This window comes from Schistocerca nitens, chromosome 7 (genome assembly GCF_023898315.1).
Source record: "Schistocerca nitens isolate TAMUIC-IGC-003100 chromosome 7, iqSchNite1.1, whole genome shotgun sequence".
NCBI classification, from domain to species: Eukaryota; Metazoa; Arthropoda; class Insecta; order Orthoptera; family Acrididae; genus Schistocerca; species Schistocerca nitens.
This window is the reverse complement of record NC_064620.1, coordinates 176,712,485-176,734,844: the sequence shown is the minus strand read 5'-3', so window position 1 is coordinate 176,734,844 and position 22,360 is coordinate 176,712,485. Positions and strand designations below refer to the sequence as shown.

At 37.4% G+C, this 22,360-nt stretch overlaps 1 protein-coding gene across 2 annotated transcripts in view; it reads right to left on the bottom strand.

Moving 5' to 3' along the window:
* Positions 1-22,041, bottom strand: part of LOC126195361 (engulfment and cell motility protein 2-like) — a 66,128-nt gene extending 44,087 nt beyond the window's left edge. For both annotated transcript variants that reach the window (XM_049933939.1, XM_049933940.1), the window contains exon 1: positions 20,590-22,041. In XM_049933939.1, coding sequence (XP_049789896.1) covers positions 20,590-21,996 — 1,407 coding nt within the window. In that variant the 5' untranslated portion in view covers positions 21,997-22,041. The remainder of the gene's footprint in view (positions 1-20,589) is intronic.
* Positions 22,042-22,360: the final 319 nt, after the last annotated feature.

The following is a 22,360-nucleotide window of genomic DNA, read 5'->3' as shown; positions in this document are numbered from 1 at the left end:
TTCTTCTGTAAGTGCTCACGTACACACTTTGTCAGTTCTGGGAATTACTTCTCAATAATTGTTTTTTGTATGTATTAGTAAGAAACCAGTGACTCTGAAAAACACAGTCATCCTCCTCTTACAGTATTAAGCTGTTGTTTATCTTTCCTTCATACTAAGTATAAGGGCCCTTTAAATGAAACTTGGCCACTAATGTAAAGTAAAGGTAACAATTTTATTAACTCAAAAATGTAGTTATACACTTTACACATACTCAAAAATAGTCACCAAAACTGTTGGCACATTAGTCCCATTGTGATACGAGCTGGTCGATTCCATCCTTGAAGAAGCTAGTAGGCTGCTGTCAGATCCAGGCCTGGACCCAGTCACACACTTTGTCATCTGTTGTGAATCGATGTCTGCGAATAGCTTGTTTTAGAGGTCCAAACATATGAAAGTCACACAGTGAAAGGCTGGGACTGTGTGATGGATGTTCCAGCATTTCCCCCTGAAATTACTGCAATATCATCTTCACCTTATTGGCTGTGTGTGGGCGGGCATTATCATGCAGGAGGATAACGCCATTGGATAACATGCCTTGGTGTTTCAATTTGATGGCTCATCTAAGGTTCTGTAAGGTGGCTTGATAACGCTTGGCACTGATGGAAACTCGACAAGCAGTGGGCTCTCATGGTCAAAAAAGGAGGATATCATGACCTTATCAGAACTGGCATCCAAAGCATCAGAACTGGCATCCAAAGCCTTTGATTTATTTGGAGGTGGTGAAGTCACATGTTTCCACTGCTTGCTCTGACACTTGCTTTCTGGTTCAAAATGGTGACACCATGTTTTGTCACCTGTGACAATACATGACAGATAGCTGTATTCCTCCTCATGATAATGTTGCAGATGACTCGAAGACAGCAATCAGTTGGTGGGGAACCCACTGCACACAGACTTTTTGAACGTTCAAATGTTGATGCATTATAGTGTGGACAGTGCCCAAGCTAATACCCAGTAACTGATGGATCTCGTCTATGGTGATTCTGCGGTTGTCCAAGACTAAAGCATTCACTTCCACAACCATTTCCAGTGTGTGACATGATGAGCTTGTCCAGAATGAGCATTGTCTTCCAGTGACTCACCCCCTCAAGGAATCATTTGTGCCATTCCACAACACTCAGACTGTACTCACCGTACCCAGCCTTTATCCGTCGATACATTTCACAGCCTCCAACACTCTCTGCTGCCAAAAATCGAATCGCTCCTCATTGTTCCTGCTTACTTGCCTGCATTTTTGGTAGTGGATGATAACTTGTGTGACCACATTCTCTATGGCGTGAAACCATACTGGTGCTATGCAACATCAAACAATGTGCACGTGTCAGTCTCTCTGCCAATAGATGGTGCCACCATACCCACAGTTACGTGGTACCACCTGATGTGTAAAGCAAAGGTAGATGCACTGACCAGGTTTCATTTGAATGAACCTCATATTTATGTAACCTTATTGATTTCAAAAAACACTATTAGCTGTCTGTGTACTGTGAAAATTAATGCTTATTTAGTATCAACTGCAGTTTTAACTGTAATTTACATCTCTGGGTTCTAATATTGTGATAATCATGAAAGTAGTAGCTAATAAAGTACTTTCATACATTTTTTTAAAAATTTGGGGATTTCCTCTTCCTACCTTGCGCCTATTAGCAACTTGTTAAAGACTTTTGCACCACAAACCACAATATAAGACTCCACTCTGAAAGCTAGGCACAAATGGAGGATCAACACTGAAGCACCAAAGAAACTGGTGTAGGCATGCATATTCAAATACAGAGATATGTAAACAGGCAGAATTTGGTGCTGCGGTTGGAAATGCCTATATAAGACAACAGTCATTTGGTACAGTTGTTAGATTGGTTACTGCTGCTACAATGGCAAGTTATCAAGATTTAAGTGAGTTTGAAAGTTCTGTTATAGTCAGCGCATGAGCGACGGGACACAGCATCTCCAAGATAGCGATGAAGTGGGGATTTTCCCATACAACCGTTTCATGAGTGTACCGTGAATATCAGGAATCCGGTAAAACATCAAATCTATGTTATCACTGTGGCTGGAAAAATATCCTGAAAGAATGGTACCAAACATGACTGAAGAGAATTGTTCAACATGACAGAAGTGCAACCCTTCCACAAATTGCTGCAGATTTCAGTGATGGGCCATCAACAAGTGTCAGCGAGCAAACCATTCAATGAAACATCATCGATATGGGCTTTCAGAGCTGGGCCTGTCAACATCGACATTGGACTGTTGATGACTGGAAGCATGTTGCCTGGTTGGACGAGTCTTGTTTCAAATTTTATTGAGCAAATAGACGTGTATAGATATGGAGACAATCTCATGAATGCATGAACCCTGCATGTCAGCAGGGGACTGTTCTAGCTGCTGGAAGCACTGTTGTGGTGTGGTGCATGTGCAGTTGGAGTAATATGGGACCCCTGTTACATCTAGATACAACTCTGACAGGTGACATGTACGTAAGCATCCTGTCTGATCACCTGCATCCATTCATGTCCATTGTGCATTCTGACAGACTTGGGCACTTCCAGCAGGACAATGCAACACTCCACACATCCAGATGCTACAGAGTGGCTCCAGGAACACTCTTCTGAGTTTAAACACTTCCACTGGCCACCAAACTCCCCAGGCATGAACATTATTGAGCATATGTGGGATGCCTTTCAGCGTGCTGTTCAGAAGAGATTCCCACCCGGTTGTACTCTTACAGATTTAAGGACAACCCTGCAAGATTCATGGTGTCAGTTCCCTCTAGCACTACTTCAGACATTGGTCGTGTCCATGCCACGTCATGTTGCAACACTTCTGAGTGCTCACGGGGGCCCTACATGATATTAGGCAGTTGTAACATTATGGAGTCAACAAATTAACTTGTGAGTGCAAGAATCACAAAAACACCTGAAGAGGCTTTTGCAAGATGTTCTCTTGTCTGCACAAAGCGGTATTCTTACTCCTGTGTTCTTACTCCTGTAGAATAAATACATTGTTGACCTTAGCTGCATTGCTTCAGACTGTTATGCTACACTGTTTACTGTGAACCATTTATGTCCGTTTCACTATTCTCTTGTCTGTGTTTGGTATGAATGTGTTTGACCACTTCTTTGTTACCTTTTCAGTTTTTTATGAGTACCTAATGTATTTAGTGAATCATTTATATAGGTCAAGAACAGGAATGAACCAACTATACCATATTTAATGACTCCCCACTAAAAAAAATAGCTTTATTCCTCTGGTATCATTTGTTAATGTGATTCTCTGCATGTTGTTGTTAAGATATGACTCCCTACATGGGGAAGGCCTTCAATGCCACAAAATTTTAGATTCCTTATTAATCTTATCCCCACCCTCCCTCCTCCAGAAACCATGGGCATTGGCAGTTGGGGTGGCTTATGTACCACAATGATACAAATCAATTTATCGTAGGTTCAACTACAATTTTGGGATACTTGAGAGGCCAAACTAACTTATGGCTTCTGAAGATGGGCAACAGCCTTTTCGAAGTTGCAGGGGCAAGAGTCTGGATCAGAAGTCATCAATGTGGCCCAAATCAAGTGTTTGTGTGGCCTGCATTTCTCCGTTGTATTTTATAATAATAATAATATGCTTCTAGCAACTAATAGCAGAATCCAAAAACGTCAACTAAAATTAATAGCTTCTAAAGAGTGTATTTTTCTTGTTTAATAACAAATGAAAATTATTACAGTCAGTAATATTTTAAGACGTGCTTAATTTTAATTTGTGTTCATGAATTCGGCCTTAAGCTTATGTCAGTGGCACAGTGGTATGTAGCATTGTCACTGCAGTAGTAATAGAAATGAGAGGGGAGTATTTTTCATTGTTTGTCTTCCAATGCTGACAACTCATTAGCATGAGCAAATAGCATGGATCAGCTGCTGTGGTATAAATCTCAAACGGAAGTTAAATTGATCTGTGAATGTGCATTATACAGACAGTCATCTTCAACTGTGGTACATGTTTGTTGCAGGTAATATCAAATTAAGGATATTGCAATTACTGTTATTAATTAATATGCAACATATTACACACCAGACTTACTTTTCATCCTTTTTTCATATGCAGAGCTATCATCCACCATTCAATTGTTTTGTGACAATTTTGAATCAATAAAATTGTATTTTTAAAACCATCTCTGTTCAGTTCAGTTAGCCTAATACAAAAGTCGGATTCAAAACAGTGTGCTGCTATTGTTTGGTATTCTTTCAGACAGTAGTGCTTGAAGATGCCTAGAAAATGTGCTCAGAAGTCAGAACAGCAAACATAGGATCCTGTTGTTATGGCACTGGCCACAGTATCTGCTTAGATATGGAAAATTGGTCACTATGCAAGCCTTCAGAAAAATGCATGTAGTTCCATTATATTGTCTAATTTTTCACTTAAAATATTGAGTGTCATACCTTACAACATATAAATTCAAAATGTTTAAATTGTAAGCTTCTATCAATAACCACAGTTCGGTGAAAACTGAATCCCTCTTTGAGTGGTCACAATGCCCCCCCCCCCCCCATACACACCTTCCAATATACAATGTGGCCTGAGGTGTTGCCCTATAGTGTCAGTACTGGCTTGTAAACAAAAATGTTTGATGGCTACTGGTCTGGATGATTGAGTGATCTGGCCTTGTAACATAGACCTTCATGGTCTTGTTATGCTGGTACTGCAAACCGCAGAAACTGTGGGAAACTTCAACCCTTATTTTTCTCGAGGGCATACACCTCTACCGTATGATTAAATGATGATGGCACCTTCTTGGATAAAATATTCCAGAGGTCACCCATTTGAATTTCCAAATGAGAACTACAGAGGAGGACATTGTTATCAGGAAAAATAAAACTGGAATTCTATGGGCGGAAGCATGTATTGTTGCATCTCTTAATCAAATAGATAGGTTAGGGACTTTAAAAAGGAAAATGGATAGCTTGAAGTTAAATATAATGGGAGTTAGTGGAATGTGGTGGCAGTAAGGTTATAAATATGAAGTCAAATAGCAGTAATGCAGGAGTAGGTCCAATGATGAATAGGGAAATAGGGACACAGATAAGCAGTCACAAACAGCATAATGAACACATTATCATAGTCAAGGCAGCAATGCAACCAACACCCATTTCAGTAATACAGCTTTATATACCAAGTAGCTCCATAGATGATGAAGAGGTTAGAAGAGTGTGATGTTGACGTAAAAGAAATTATTCCAGCAGCTAAGAGAGGCGAAAATTTTACTGTGTCAGGAGGCTGATATGTAATAGTTGGAAAAGGAAGAAAAGGAAAAATAATAGGAAAACATGGACTGGGAGAAAGAAATGAAAGAGTAAGCTGCCTGGTAGAATTTTGCACAGAGCATAATTTAATCACTAACATTTGCTTTAAGAATCATGTACACAGTTTGTGTGTCTCAAAGAGACACTGGAAGGTTTCAGATTGATTATATAATGGCAAGAAAGAGATTTTAATCAGTCAGATATTCCCAGGGATAGATCTGGACTCTGACCATAATTTATTGGTTATGAACTGCAAATTAAAGCTAAGAAACTGCAAAAATGGTAGGAAATTAAGGATATGGCACCTGGAAGAACCAGGGGCTGTTGACAACTTCAGAGGGAGCATTAGGCAACAACTGACTGAAACAGGTGATTGAAACAGGGGAAAGGAACACAACAAAACACAAATAGGTAACTGAGAGAAAAATAGTGAAGGCAGCAGAGGATCAAACAGATAAAAAAACAAGCCGTAGTAGGTATCCTGGGATAACACAGAAGATACTGAATTTAATTGATGGAAAGATAAAATGTAAAAATGAAGTAGATTAAAAGGAACATAGACGATTAAAAACTGACACTGATGAAAATTGCCAAATCTTTGAGCATTAATGTCTAGAAGACAAATGGAAGGCTGTAGAAGCATGCAACCTTTGGGGACAGGTATAGCAGTTGTTAGATGCTACCCACAGCAACATTTATCCATTGATTCATCATAAACCATTTGTATAAATGGAATTTTAACTTTAATCTGCATCACAGTAAAGGCATATGTTGAAAAGAAATGCAGCTCTATGTATATCAAGAGTTCAAGTGGCAAGGTAGCACTAAGCAAAGCAGACAAAGCTGAAATCTGACAGGGATATATAGAAGGACTATACAAGGGACACGAAGTTGAAGGCAGTATTACAGAAAGGCTAGGGGACATAAAAGAAGAAGAGTTTGTAACAAAGCAAGGTGGGATTGTGGTACTTGTTCTTATACCACTCGGATGCCAATATAATTATTTTTCCTTTTCTGATCTCTTTTCATTAATGGTACATCTATTATAGATACATAAAAAACTATTTTCTTGTTCATGTAGCAGTTTATAAAAATTCATTATTGAATATATAATTTGCCATTTACTGATGACAATAGTATACATCTCAACGACACATTTTATTTGAAGAAATATTCATAGTTTAAGGTACCTTTAGACCACGTGCATTTCAAAAGCCCTTACTGTTAAAAATTATTCATTTCAAGATCAATATAGCTATTTCAGAGACCTTATTCTAAACTTTTGAACAAACATTTTACTTTTTCCATAAATGTAATATCCCAGAAGTAATTTGTACTGATATTCAAAATTTTCATGTTTCAAAATGTTTGTATTTTAAAATATACTTCTTCCCAAAATCGCCGGCCGCAGTGGCCGTGCGGTTCTGGCGCTGCAGTCCGGAACCGCGGGGCGGCTACGGTCGCAGGTTCGAATCCTGCCTCGGGCATGGGTGTGTGTGATGTCCTTAGGTTAGTTAGGTTTAAGTAGCTCTAAGTTCTAGGGGACTTATGACCTAAGATGTTGAGTCCCATAGTGCTCAGAGCCATTTGAACCAATCTTCCCAAAATCCAGTGAAATATTTTGGTAGCCCTGATTTGTGTGTTTCCAAAAATGCACACTTAATTAAAATAGCTCTTTCGTTTGTTAATTATTCCAATTAGAAAGTTACATTTCCTAGAAACTTTATGGCCTAACTTTGGGAATCCCCTTGCACATTAAATTGCTCTCATAAAACAATAATGATAATTTTGCCTTTTTCCAATTATACACCTATTAGGTAAACAAATTTAGTTCATTACCTATTGTACTTTTGTTCCCATAGAAAAAGATGCCATGGCAAACTATGTAAACAATTATTTTGTAAATATTCCCCTTACTTTAAGTAGTAAATTTAAGCAACAACCAACAGAAACAACTCCAATGGCAATGCCAACAGATGAGCATGAAGTTCTAAAAGTCATTAAATGCTTGAAATCCAAAATGTCCTCTGGGTTGGATGATGTACCTGTATCAATAATTAAGAAAATTGCTCCATGTGTTGTCAAACTTATAGTGCACATAGCAAACTTGTCCCTTAGTGAAGGGATATTTCCGGACAAACTTGAAATCTCCAAAGTGATACCTCAATAGAAAAATGGTGACAGACATAAAATAGAAAATTACTGACCTATATCTCTCCTCCCAGCCTTCTCCAAAATACTTGAGGAATTAATGAAAATCAGGGTTACAAAATATCTAGAAAAACATAAACTAATAAATAACAGTCAACATGGCTGTTGACCACCCCCATGAACCATGGACCTTGCCATTGGTGGGGAGGCTTGTGTGCCTCAGCGATACAGATAGCCGTACCGTAGGTACAACCACAACGGAGGGGTATCTGTTGAGAGGCCAGACAAACGTGTGGTTCCTGAAGAGGGGCAGCAGCCTTTTCAGTAGTTGCAAGGGCAACAGTCTGGATGATTGACTGATCTGGCCTTGTAACAATAACCAAAATGGCCTTGCTGTGCTGGTACTGCGAACGGCTGAAAGCAAGGGGAAACTACGGCCGTAATTTTTCCCGAGGGCATGCAGCTTTACTGTATGATTAAATGATGATGGCGTCCTCTTGGGTAAAATATTCCGGAGGTAAAATAGTCCCCCATTCGGATCTCTGGGCGGGGACTACTCAAGAGGATGTCGTTATCAAGAGAAAGAAAACTGGCGTTCTACGGATCGGAGCGTGGAATGTCAAGTCCCTTAATCGGGCAGGTAGGTTAGAAAATTTGAAAAGGGAAATGGATAGGTTAAAGTCAGATATAGTGGGAATTAGTGAAGTTCGGTGGCAGGAGGAACAAGACTTCTGGTCAGGTGACTACAGGGTTATAAACACAAAGTCAAATAGGGGTAATGCAGGAGTAGGTTTAATAATGAATAGGAAAATAGGAACGCGGGTAAGCTACTACAAACAGCTTAGTGAACGCATTATTGTGGCCAAGATAGATACGAAGCCCACACCTACTACAGTAGTACAAGTTTATATGCCAACTAGCTCTGCAGATGACGAAGAAATTGAAGAAATGTATGATGAAATAAAAGAAATTATTCAGGTAGTGAAGGGAGACGAAAATTTAATAGTCATGGGTGACTGGAATTCGAGTGTAGGAAAGGGGAGAGAAGGAAACGTAGTAGGTGAATATGGATTGGGGCTAAGAAATGAAAGAGGAAGCCGCCTGGTAGAATTTTGCACAGAGCACAACTTAATCATAGCTAACACTTGGTTTAAGAATCATGATAGAAGGTTGTATACATGGAAGAACCCTGGAGATTCTAAAAGGTATCAGATAGATTATATAGTGGTAAGACAGAGATTTAGGAACCAGGTTTTAAATTGTAAGACATTTCCAGGGCCAGATGTGGACTCTGACCACAATCTATTGGTTATGACCTGTAGATTAAAACTGAAGAAACTGCAAAAAGGTGGGAATTTAAGGAGATGGGACCTGGATAAACTGAAAGAACCAGAGGTTGTACAGAGTTTTAGGGAGAGGATAAGGGAACAATTGACAGGAATGGGGGAAAGAAATACAGTAGAAGAAGAATGGGTAGCTTCGAGGGATGAAGTAGTGAAGGCATCAGAGGATCAAGTAGGTAAAAAGACGAGGGCTAGTAGAAATCCTTGGGTAACAGAAGAAATATTGAATTTAATTGATGAAAGGAGAAAATATAAAAATGCAGTAAATGAAGCAGGCAAAAAGGAATACAAACGTCTCAAAAATGAGATCGACAGGAAGTGCAAAATGGCTAGGCAGGGATGGCTAGAGGATAAATGTAAAGATGTAGAGGCTTATCTCACTAGGGGTAAGATAGATACTGCCTACAGGAAAATTAAACAGACCTTTGGAGATAAGAGAACCACTTGTATAAACATCATGAGCTCAGATGGCCGGCCGAAGTGGCCGTGCGGTTAAAGGCGCTGCAGTCTGGAACCGCGAGACCGCTACGGTCGCAGGTTCGAATCCTGCCTCGGGCATGGATGTGTGTGATGTCCTTAGGTTAGTTAGGTTTAACTAGTTCTAAGTTCTACGGGACTAATGACCTCAGCAGTTGAGTCCCATAGTGCTCAGAGCCATTTGAGCTCAGATGGAAACACAGTTCTAAGCAAAGAAGGGAAAGCAGAAAGGTGGAAGGAGTATATAGAGGGTGTATACAAGGGCAATGTACTTGAGGACAATATTATGGAAATGGAAGAGGATGTAGATGAAGATGAAATGGGAGATACGATACTGCGTGAAGAGTTTGACAGAGCACTGAAAGACCTGAGTCGAAACAAGGCCCCCGGAGTAGACAACATTCCATTGGAACTACTGACAGCCTTGGTAGAGCCAGTCCTGACAAAACTCAACCATCTGGTGAGCAAGATGTATGAGACAGGTGAAATACCCTCAGACTTCAAGAAGAATATAACAATTTCAATCCCAAAGAAATCAGGTGTTGACAGACGTGAGAATTACCGAACAATCAGTTTAATAAGCCACAGCTGCAAAATACTAACACGAATTCTTTACAGACGAATGGAAAAACTAGTAGAAGCCGACCTCGGGGAAGATCAGTTTGGATTCCGTAGAAATGTTGGAACACGTGAGGCAATACTAACCTTACGACTTATCTTAGAAGAAAGATTAAGGAAAGGCAAACCTATGTTTCTAGCATTTGTAGACTTAGAGAAAGCTTTTGACAATGTTGACTGGAATACTCTCTTTCAAATTCTAAAGGTGGTAGGGGTAAAATACAGGGAGCGAAAGGCTATTTACAATTTGTACAGAAACCAGATGGCAGTTATAAGAGTCGAGGGACATGAAAGGCAAGCAGTGGTTGGGAAGGGAGTAAGACAGGGTTGTAGCCTCTCCCCGATGTTATTCAATCTATATATTGAGCAAGCAGTAAAGGAAACAAAAGAAAAATTCGGAGTAGGTATTAAAATCCATGGAGAAGAAATAAAGCTTTGAGGTTCACCGATGACATTGTAATTCTGTCAGAGACAACAAAGGACTTGGAAGAGCAGTTGAACGGAATGGATGGTGTCTTGAAGGGAGGATATAAGATGAACATCAACAAAAGCAAAACGAGGATAATGGAATGTAGTCGAATTAAGTCAGGTGATGTTGAGGGTATTAGATTAGGAAATGAGACACTTAAAGTAGTAAAGGAGTTTTGCTATTTGGGGAGCAAAATAACTGATGATGGTCGAAGTAGAGAGGATATAAAATGTAGACTGGCAATGGCAAGGAAAGCGTTTCTGAAGAAGAGAAATTTGTTAACATCGAGTATAGATTTAAGTGTCAGGAAGTCTTTTCTGAAAGTATTTGTTTGGAGTGTAGCCATGTATGGAAGCGAAACATGGACGATAAATAGTTTGGACAAGAAGAGAATAGAAGCTTTCGAAATGTGGTGCTACAAAAGAATGCTGAAGATTAGATGGGTAGATCACATAACTAATGAGGAGGTACTGAATAGGATTGGGGAGAAGAGGAGTTTGTGGCACAACTTGACCAGAAGAAGGGATCGGTTGGTAGGACATGTTCTGAGGCATCAAGGGATCACCAATTTAGTATTGGAGGGCAGCGTGGAGGGTAAAAATCGTAGGGGGAGACCAAGAGATGCATACACTAAGCAGATTCAGAAGGATATAGGTTGCAGTAGGTACTGGGAGATGAAGAAGCTTGCACAGGATAGAGTAGCATGGAGAGCTGCATCAAACCAGTCTCAGGACTGAAGACCACAACAACAACATGGCTGTTGAGCAGGGCACAGTACAGAAAGAGCCATACTGGACTACACAACAGAAATAGCAAGAAATTTGGAGTCAAATATACAGGTTGTTGGAATTAATCTAGATTTATCCAAAGCCTTCGATACTGTGAACCATGTAATATTACTAGAGAATATGGAAGCAATAGGCATCAGGGGTACTATTAAAAAATGGTTTGAATCTTATCTGCAAAACAGGTCACAAGTTGTTGAGCTGAGGTCATCCAACAATCTTCATAATTTTAAACTCATATCTGAACCAAAACAAATTGAAATAGGTGTTCCCCAGGGCAGCATTCTGGGCCCATTGTTATTTCTAATTTATATCAATGATATACAGGCTCCAGACTGCTCAGCCAAAATTCTACTATTTGCAGATGACACGAGTATCATAATTAGTGATATAAAAGAATCATTGTGTACTACAGCAGAGAAAATGCTCTCTTACATACAGTCATGGTTTTATTCAAATAAGCTGACATTAAATACAAAGAAAACAAACTTTATACAATATGGAAGCAAGTGTCAAGGGGAAAATATGTGCCTTATGCTGGATAGCAAACAAATAGAAAAAGTGTGCACCACAAAGTTTCTGGGAATGCGAATTGACCAAGATTTAAACTGGAATGAACACAGTGTATATCTTACTCAGAAACTTAGCTCAGCATGTTTTGCCTTAAGAATAATATCCAAGGAATGCAGCAAAGAATGTATTAGAGCAGTATATTTCAGTTATTTCCAATCAGTTGCAAGCTATGGCATAAGTTTTTGGGGAAAAACCAGGTCAAGACTAAATGACATTTTTATTGTGCAAAAAAGAGCTATTCGTATCATGACACACAGCCCACCCCAAACTCACTGTAGACCCTTATTCAGACAACTAAAGATACTTACAATACCATCAATATACATTTTTAAATGCCTGGAAATGATAAGTAAAAATAACTGTGATCTCCAAACCAACTCAAGCTACCATGATCACGATACAAGGCATTGTAAAGACTTCCACATTCCCTATGTAGCAAAAACTGGAAGTCAGAAACATGTTAGCCACTTAGGAATAAAGCTTTTAAATGCACTTCCATCTCAAATTAAAGAATTGAAAGGCAAAAATAATTTCAAGCATGAAGTAAAAAAATACTTGATGGAAAAATGCTACTACAGTTTAAATGAATACCTGTCTCAGACTGTGGATTGAAACCTGTAGCCTACTTATTTTTTTAAAATTCAGACTAATTTAATGATATTTTCAACTTTGTAATTATGATACTTAGGAAAAATCTGTTAAATATCCGTAATACGTTTTGTGTATATCCGTAGCACGTTCTGTGTATAAAGCATAGTTCGTTATCTAAAATTGTTTATCATGAGCACGTACTTTTGTTTTTTGGGTAATAAGTTCTTGTACACTACTTTTGTACTATGTGTATGTAATTTGTCTGCTGTTTGTATATGTTCGTCAATTTATTATGTGTATGTGTTGTTATGTGTTACGTGTAATCAAATGATAAATCCTGTATCACATGTATGATCTATTGGATGCTAAATAAATAAATAAATAAAACAAATAAATGTTAATATCTAAAATGAAATAGCTTAATATTTTGCCAGTTTGTAGCTTTCTATAATTCATATATCTGTAATTAGGCATTGTGCACAAAGCCTTAAGTTACTTTGCATCTGCTGATCAAACAGTACGGGTACAATTGTAAAATAAAGTCAACCAGCATCAAGCAGTTAGAATGTAACATTACTATGTCATTGGGTCTACATGTAACCATTATAACATAAAGTTACTAAGTCAGTTGTCATTGTAGCCACTTGAAAAATGCTCTGTTAAATCCGCCCTTTATTATGCAGAGTTCTGACCCATGATACATTAACTGTTAAAATTACTAAATACAAACTCATTATCATCAGTTTAAAGCAGTAATTGCAATGAATGAAACAAATGACCATGACTGTGTTGTGATATTAAGTTATTATTTACTGTGAACAAACCTATCAATTAGCTAAAGAAGATTTTTGAAGGTGAATGTCAACAAGACTCATGAGACAATTTAACAGGTTGATAACTTTAGAAGTAGGAGATGTGATACTGTGAGAAGAATTTGATAGCAAACTGAAAGACAGAAGTCAAAACAAGACCTGTCAAAACAGGGCATTTGACACCCCATATATTGCCTACCATACAACCTCAATATTGGCTGCTAATGGAAACAGAGGGTGGGACTGGAGGTATCAAATGGTGAGCACAGCATGAGGCTACAGAATGTAGTTGAACTGCTTAGTTGATGAATAGCAGCAGTGCTACTGTGCTACAAGGCAGAGAAAAGGCAACGATAAACAAAGCAAGCATTGTATTATATTTACAACAATAGCTGCCAAAGTTGACATTTCATCAGAAAGGAACCCAAGGAATTTTGCAGAGTGAGAAAGAAGTCGCAGATGAAATATGAGTCAGTGGAATGTGTGGTGTTGTATACGCTTGACTGTGCAGACAGTGTACATTAAGAGAACAATGATGATGATACACGCTTAACAAGTGAAAATGATATTGAAACAGGTGTCGACCCATGTACTTCATCATCCATGTCAGACAGGGAGCCACAAATCCCGTCTCTGTTGAAATGTAGAAAAAGGACAATCTTTGTCCAAGGGGCAGGTACTGAACATGATTACATACATGGAAGATCACCCGCAGCATAGTAAAAAAACAGTTATGTACAGATTTATCGAATAAATCTGCAGCCATATGATCAATAAATCTGCAGCCATATGATCATCTAGCGCCCAAGAAAAACTATTTGTATTCAAGGGAGGACAAGGTGCACTTGTTACAAAAACTGCTGACTGCATGTTTCAATTTACAGTACGGGTATGACAGTGACCTACTATGTTACACACATCAAAATTGCATGTGACATAGATTACAGTGATTTTGAGGGATGGATGGTTGCATAACTTCAAACAGTACTACAGAATTGAAAGAGGTAAGATAACCAAATTTCAAACAAAGTGTTAACTTGACGATGCACAACAAATTGCAGAATCTGCCCAAAACTTTGTAGATGAAGTAAACAAATGCATCCCATCTGTCATTAAGGACCCATTGGGATTTGAAGAGGAAAGGCATATGAAAGGAAACCTGGAAATTAGAGGTACCAAGAGAGTTGTATCAAGGCCAACTAACATCAATGATGACTGTTGACCTGAATCATAAATTGGCTGGAAAGTTATTTATAGTGCTGCAAAAAGTTGGAGGTACTCTAACCCCTTCCATTCTTTCTTGTGTGTGTGATCTTACAAGGACAGTAGGGACTATTTGCATCAAGCAAGCAAGGGTGGGAAAATGGGCATAAGAGAACTACAGGTATGGTATGAGCACTACTTTTGGCGATTAGCTGGCCAAAATAACTTTCATTTGCTCGAGTAGTGCATAAAAATAATCATACTCCTTTAGAGCAAACTATCCCTCCTGAAAAGTGTGTACTGTTGCAGTTCACACCACCTGGGACCACTTAATAAATTCAGCCTTTGGATGTTTGTTTTTTCCATGTCTGTAAAATGTATTATCACACTATCTGCAGCTATGTCTTAAAGGATAGTCAGTTTCATGATAAGTTCCACGACAGACTATTTTCATTTGGTGCATGCCATCATATTCCATTAGTTCTCATCACCCCGTTACACCAGTATGATTTTATATCCATTCTTTAAGGGTGGATACATAGCTGAATGCCCTGCACGGTTTTGTCTTTGATCTTGATGGTGTGAACCTTTGCGATCGCTGTGGTACCATTTTTAATTTGGTGTTAAGGGTTTGTTTTGAACATTTCTTGAATGTTGATGATGTCCATTTTGCGAAGTGTAATACGTACATCAGATAGAAGGTTGATCTCTGCACCTCCATACACGCTTTTTCTGTTGTCATCCTGATGCACATGCTGTGTCATTAGCAGCTAATATTTTTCCTGTTGTTGATATCTGCACCTCCATACACTCATTTTCTGTTGCCATCCCGATGCACATGGTGTGTCATTAGCAGCTAGTATTTTTCCTGTCATAATTGTTCACACAATACTTTCAAATGAGCCTTACTACATATTGAACTTACAATGTCACACTCAAGGGGTTCCTTGAATAAGTCTTGGTTGCAAAATACTGATATTAATTATTTACAGAAGAGCAGAAAGACTATTAGAAGCTTCGGGGAAGATAAGTTTGGGTTATGGAGAAATGTAAGGATATGCTAAAGCAGCACTGACCTTATAAATTTACCTTAGAGAGAAAGTCAAGAAAGGAAAACCTACATGTATACAACTTGTATATTTAGAAAAAAAGTTCTGCAATTTTGAGTGGTATGAACTCTTTGAAATTCTGAAGGCAGCAGGGATAAAATGCAGGGAGCAAAAGGTTATTTACAAGTTGTACAGAAACTGGACTGCGGTTATAAGAGGCGAACGACATGGCAGGGAAGCAGTGGTTTATAATAGAGTGAGACACGATTGTAGCATATTCCAATTGTTGTCCAGTTTGCACTTTGAGCTATCAGTGAAGGAAACAAAGGAGGAATTTTAAAAGAGAATGAAAGTTCAGTGTGAATAAATAACAACTTTGAGGTTTGCCAGTGTCATTGCATTTCTGTCAGAGACAACAGAGGACTTGAAAGGGCAGTTAAACAGAATGGGCAATTTCTCGAAAAGATGTTTTAATATGAACATAAACATAAGTAAAACAAGGTCAATGGAATTTAGTCAAATTAAATCAAGCAATGCTGAGGAAATTGAATTAGGAAACAAGCCGCGAAAAGTATTAGATGAGTTGTGCTATTTGAGCAGCAAAATATCTGATGATGGTCCAAGTAGAGAAGATACAAAATGTAGACTGGTCTTAGCAAGAAAAGAATTTCTGAGAAAGAGGAATTAGGTTTTAATTTAACAGTTAGGAAGCCTTTTCTGGAGATATTTGAAATTTGCCTGAAGTGTAGCCATATACAGAAGTGAAACATCGACAATAAGCAGTTCAAACAATGAGACAAAAGTAGCTTTTGAAATGAAGTGCTACATGCTAAAGATTAGAAACATTGCTTGAGTAACTAATGAAGAGATACTGCATCTAAACATGGAACAAAAAAATTTGTAGTACAACTTGACCAAGAGGTGGGCTCAGTTGACAGGACACATCCTGAGGCATCAAGGAAACATCAGTTTAGTGATGGATGGATGGATGTAGAGGGAGACCAAGAGATGAATACAGTAAGCAGGTTCAAATGGATGTAGGTTGCAGTAGTTATTTAGAGATGAAGAGGCTTGCTTGAGATGGACTAGCTTAGAGAGCTGCATCACAATCAAAGGCCATAGCGGGTAAATTTTCTTGTTTGTTCCTGTCACATCTGACTTTGCACACCACCACAGACAGTCACAATGCTGGGATATAGATATTGTGTTCAGAACTGATGTAGTCTCTCTCTTTACAAGAGTCCCACTTTCTGAAGCCTTGTAACTGATTGGGGGAAAAGTTTGATGATTGTTTCACTGGACTTTTTAGGCATGTTGTTCTTATTTGCTGTATGATGAAAAATATTATGAACAATCTGGTGCATGGTGTTGGGTAAACAGTTATCACCTGACATAGCAGACCTATATATGGGATGAAGCAAGGGAATGGAATCTGTCAAGTTCAAAGCAATGTATTTCTATCAATATGCGGATAACATTTTTATGGTGTGGCCATATGTAATAAAAAAAACCTTGAACAGTTTCTGGAATGTTTAAAAAGTCTGTCCCGCCTAACATAAAATTCATGATGGAACTTGAAAAAATAGTACCAGCTACATTTCCTCAGTGCATTAGTGAATAGGTGACCAGATGGATCCCTGAATCACAGTGTATGTAGAAAACCCCATGTACACTGACAAACGTCTCCATACCACAAGCCATTGCACCCATCACAAACAATTTGATGCTACATTTTCTGCTTCATAGACTTGAACAATTTCAGACACGGAGAGCATGCTCAAGGAATTACGCTGCCTAGAGTTCTGTAGAAATGGGTCATCAAATCAGCAGAATGAGCAGATGTTTGCAGTCAAAATCAAAAATACCTGAGAAAGATGTAGAGTTGGAGACAGAGAAAGAGAAACCAAGATTTGCTGTCTACCTTATTCTGGCCTAATATGCAGGAAGATTGGTAGACTCTTATGGGAACATGACGGCCAGTGTGTTTCACTCTTGTCAACAAAGATAAAAGAGTTCTTTGAGATGTTAAAAATGATGTAACATCTTCCCTTTTTGTCTTTGGTTTATTTGTAATATAGTTTTCATGTATGATGGTAGACTAGTGCATAATGCTCTCATTAGATAACAGGTGTCCTGATAGATTAAGGCTTTTCATAATAGTATTGTTTTTCCAGCCTGGACTTTCCATTGTTTGAAGGTAACAGAGATATGGTAAGTCTTCACTGACCTGTGGTTCTGGGTGACTTTCCTGAAATATACCTCTTTTCTTAGACTTCTCCAGTCCTTTTACTTCACCCCTCTTCCTTCCACTTCATCTCCTCTGCCTGAAGAAGGAGCCACTGGCTCTGAAAGCTTGCCTAATTATTACTTCCTTTTATGTGCATATTCTGCCAAGGCTTGGTGAATAGACTTTTTATCTCTCCAATTGAGTCTCTTTAGTATTTTTGATTTACTGTCTCCTACAAATTCATCAACTTTTTCTATTTTATTAGTGATGCACTGGACATTCTTGATCATTATTTTACATTTTGTGTCTTCTTTGGCGCTGTCATTGCTGTTTTTCCATCTTATGTGGACACTGAAGGCTGCTTTACATTAAAAAAGGCACTTCAAGATTCGCGTTTGAGGAGTAGGTATATGTAATGTTTGTCAAAGTGCATCAGGTTTTAATGGTCCATTTTTCATTTTATTATTTTTGGTTCTTGTGTGGAAAAATTCATTAAATTTAATAGCCAATAAGTTGAATCCAAAGTCATTTTTGTCACAAGTACTGTTATAAGTGAGTTCAGTATCATTTTCCTTAGTGAGTTTATTTGTTTCTTGCTTAGAAATGCATGACGTTGCCTTCATTCTGCTCTTGGAATTTAGTATTTCTAGATTTTTTTTTTACATTTTTTGATAACAGAGTGGAGATATTTGCAATTTCTTATAGCACATCTTCAAATCTTAATTAGAGCTGGTCTCAGGCATTAAATAAACTTCTCTCTCTGTTGCATAAGATACTTTAGTCCAAGATTCTATGGAATTCCTGCATGTTTCGTAACAAATGTTTTCTTAGCTAAATACTAGTGCCACCCTAGAAACACTTCAAAAACAAGATACGAAAAAAGTGATGGTCACAGCAGACTTCAACTTAAACAAGTTATTTGAAAGCAATAATTCAACAAAATTATCACATTTCAAGCACCAGAAACTATGACAATTTCTTAACAGTATTTTAGATGTATATTTTCCTTCTAGATCTTTGCAAAAGAAGTAAACAGTGAACTTAAAGTGATTACACCAGGAACAAAAATCTCTAATACCAGAAAGAGACAACTCCACAAACAGTTAAAATCAAACAGGAATTATGATTTTGTAATGTATATTAAATGCTAGAAAGATGTATTCAGGAAAGATGTAGTGGCAGCTAAACAAATGGCAAATAATACATTCATCCTCCAACGCAGATAAGACAAAAGCATTCTGTCCACTTGTCTAGTCAGAATTAGGAGCTCAAGTCAAAAGTCAAGTGATTTTTAAAAATTAGATTCGAAAATGATTTTATGGTAAACCCTTTTCAGATGTCAAATTGTTTTAATGAATTCTTCTTAAATGTAGTGAGCTCAAATGTAGATATGGCACCTTGTCAGGACAAGGCAAATTGTATACGCTTAGAAAGTAACCAAAACCTATCTTTTAAACAATATGAAGAACTCACTTGAAAGGATGTGGACAATGGAATGTTGTGTTTAAGAAAGAAACTTCATCTGATTGAGATGAAGTACCCTCATCTGCAATCAAGGATGTGCATGTCATTTCACAACCACTGTCTTCTTGTTATAAGCCAATTTCTTGGGCTGGGATGTTTTCAAAACATACTGAAATATGCTGAGAAAAAATAGTTATTCATAAACACATCAACAGAAGGTGTAGGGAACTACTGCCCTGTCTCTCTTCAGCCAGTCTTCTCTAAAGTCTCCGAAAATGTTGCAGGAAGATGACAATTTTTTTAAAAACTTGTTTGGATTCCAACAGGGAAAAATGCCATAAATGAGTCCACTCAAATAATATGCTCCACATTAGATATGTGTAAAAAGGTGGCAGGAATATTCTGTACTCAGACAAGAGCATTTGATTCAGTGAAGCATTCATTACTTCTCCATAGATTGCAGATGTATGGAATCAGGGACACACATTTTCGGTAACTGAACTCTTCCTTAATAGATAGGAAACAAAGAGTACATAGTTGTAACCTCATACTAAACCAACCACTTCCTAAGGAGAACCACAAGTTTGATACTGGGAGCCACTATGTATGGATGCCTTTTCTATATAAACGACAAATTACTTACTAGTGATGTTCACTTGGTTTTATTTGCTGATGATACATCAGGTCTAATTGGAAATGCAGTGCCTGAAAGAATTCCATGAACGTTTTAAAAATATATTAGAAAAACTTCATTCCATCAAAATGGACTAAAACTAAACGCAACTGAAACCAAAATGATGCATTTGAAAAGCTAGCTCATTAGAATGGAGCAAAATAAAAAGAACTTCCAATGATCAGGATATCATAGAATCATACCATGTAAAGTTTTTAGGCCTAAATCTTGATAAAAATTTAAATTGGAAAGTTCACTTAGAATACTTACAAAGAAAATGAACAGCTTAGCATTTTCAGTGTGTATTTTGTCAGGTGTCACAAATATAGATTGAGCATAAACTGAGCTGTGTGGTTCAGTAATTAAAATATGACTCATATTTGCAATGGAAAAAGTTGAAATCCCCATACAGTCATCTAAATTTACCCTTTCTATAGTTTCCTTAAATTACTAGTGTAAATAGTAGGACAATTGAGTAAACAACACAGTTGATGAATTCCTTCTCATCCTCACCTCTGATGAGCTCAACATTCATGGGACATTAAATTCTGAACTCTCCCTCTCCATAAGAGGTAAGATATGTGAAATCATCTACAGTTATGTCATAATGAAACTTTCTAATTCTTGGAAACAAATCTGTGACTGAACTACATATTGGAACAAAGTATCATGGTGATTCAGGTACCTATTAACTTGAAGAAAAAAATGAACATTTTGCAAATATTATACAGATAATTACTGCCAAACACAGGTTTATGTGTTGACTAGGGGACTATTCATTTCTGGAAAATCATTTTAGTCATGTTGATAAAAGTTTTACATACCTTTTTATGATCATCAATGGTCTTAGCCCTCATTTCTCTTCTTGTTTTTGTTAAACGTAATAGAGCCCTACAGAAGAGTTCATTTAGAAATGGAGATTCCATGGGAACAGAAAAGACTAGTGGCTGATACTTTCTCTCCATCATTGCTTGGCCACCAATACCAACTATCTTGCATAGTAATCGTAGGACATAATCACAAGTAACATAAAATGAATTTCCAACTTTATTTTCTGTTAACATGACTTGTGAAAAACTTTCAGGATACCTTTGTGAAAAAAACACCATGCAGCTTAGAGTCAGATGGCTCATATTGTTTGGTATTTGAAGCAATTTCTCAAGATTTTGCTTCTTTTTCATTCTTTTCTTTTTAAGTTTGTAGTCATTCCCCATAATACTGTTTTCTTTTTCAAAGGTTCTCTCTGAAATTGCCTGTATTTCCTGTATTGCATTAGAATCAGCACCATTCTGATCTACGGTTGAATGTAGTTCATGTACTAGAAGGTTTAGTATTAATTTCTGATAAGTATAAAGTTTCTTACCTAATGAAATGCTTACATTCCTCCCAAGCTTTAATACACTTGCATAAATAATGTGTCTATATTCAGCAGCCATTATTTCAGTTATTCTGGCATCTTTTGAATTCTCTGCCAAAGCATTAAGTAAACCTACAGCATTCTCTTGCACTTCGTCACTGTTATTATTCTGAATATGTCGAATCAAATGATCAACATTTAAGGATTTATAAATCATTTCTCTTTTGTTTTTAAAGGCTTCCAGTCTCACTATTTTTTCTACAATGAGTAAAGCATCTGCAATTACTGATGATTTAGACTGACTTTCTACAATAATCTTACACATCTTCTCAATAATCTTATTATCTAATGTAGTTATTAACTGGAACTTAAGCACACAATACAGACAATGAAGACAGTTGCATAAATACACCTCTTCAAGTGCATTATTAAGTAACAAACTGGTCAATACACTCAGACCATCTGCTTTCAAAAATGCTTTAGAAAATGTTGGGTCTGAAGAAAATGAAGCTAGCTTTTCAAAGTGCCATGATCTGGTTTCATCATCTGGATCTGAATCATAACCAATTTTACTTATAATAATTTTCACCATTTCCTCTGGAGAAAGAACAAGTTTTAAAATGTGTCCATTTTGTATCTTTGACCTATTGTCTTCTGTAATATACCTTCTTTGAATTTCATTCTTGTGATTACTTTCTTCAAGCTGAAAAGAATACTGTTTTGGATTACCAGGTATATTTCTCTCTCTGCATACACTACTGATAATGTTTTCAAGTGATTCTTGTTGATTGAGTTCATAAAGCACACTTTCTTCTCCAATAGTAATAGCAACTTTCACAATGTTTTTACTGCCCCTTTTTGCTAACACTTCCATTGTACAGTGAACATAAGACACACAGAAAAATACTGCTAAGTGACAATCCCCTTATCACAGGTGACACAATACGTATAAGTGTCTTATCATGTATACTCAATGGAGACAGATAAGTAAAAACACAGACAGATAAGGTCCAAACAGTTGTGCTTGAACTTGTGTCTTAAAGCAAGAAACAAATTTTCTGGTGTTCTGATTTAACCTGACTGTAATTTAAGGACAATATATATACATCCCAAGTGACTTTGTGTTATATATCTTAGCTTAAAGTTGAATTTTTTGGAATGTGGAATGTACAAGAAATACAATAGCAGACTGAAGTGGTTATAATAAGTGGCTCCTAGATGCAGCATTAACAATTAAT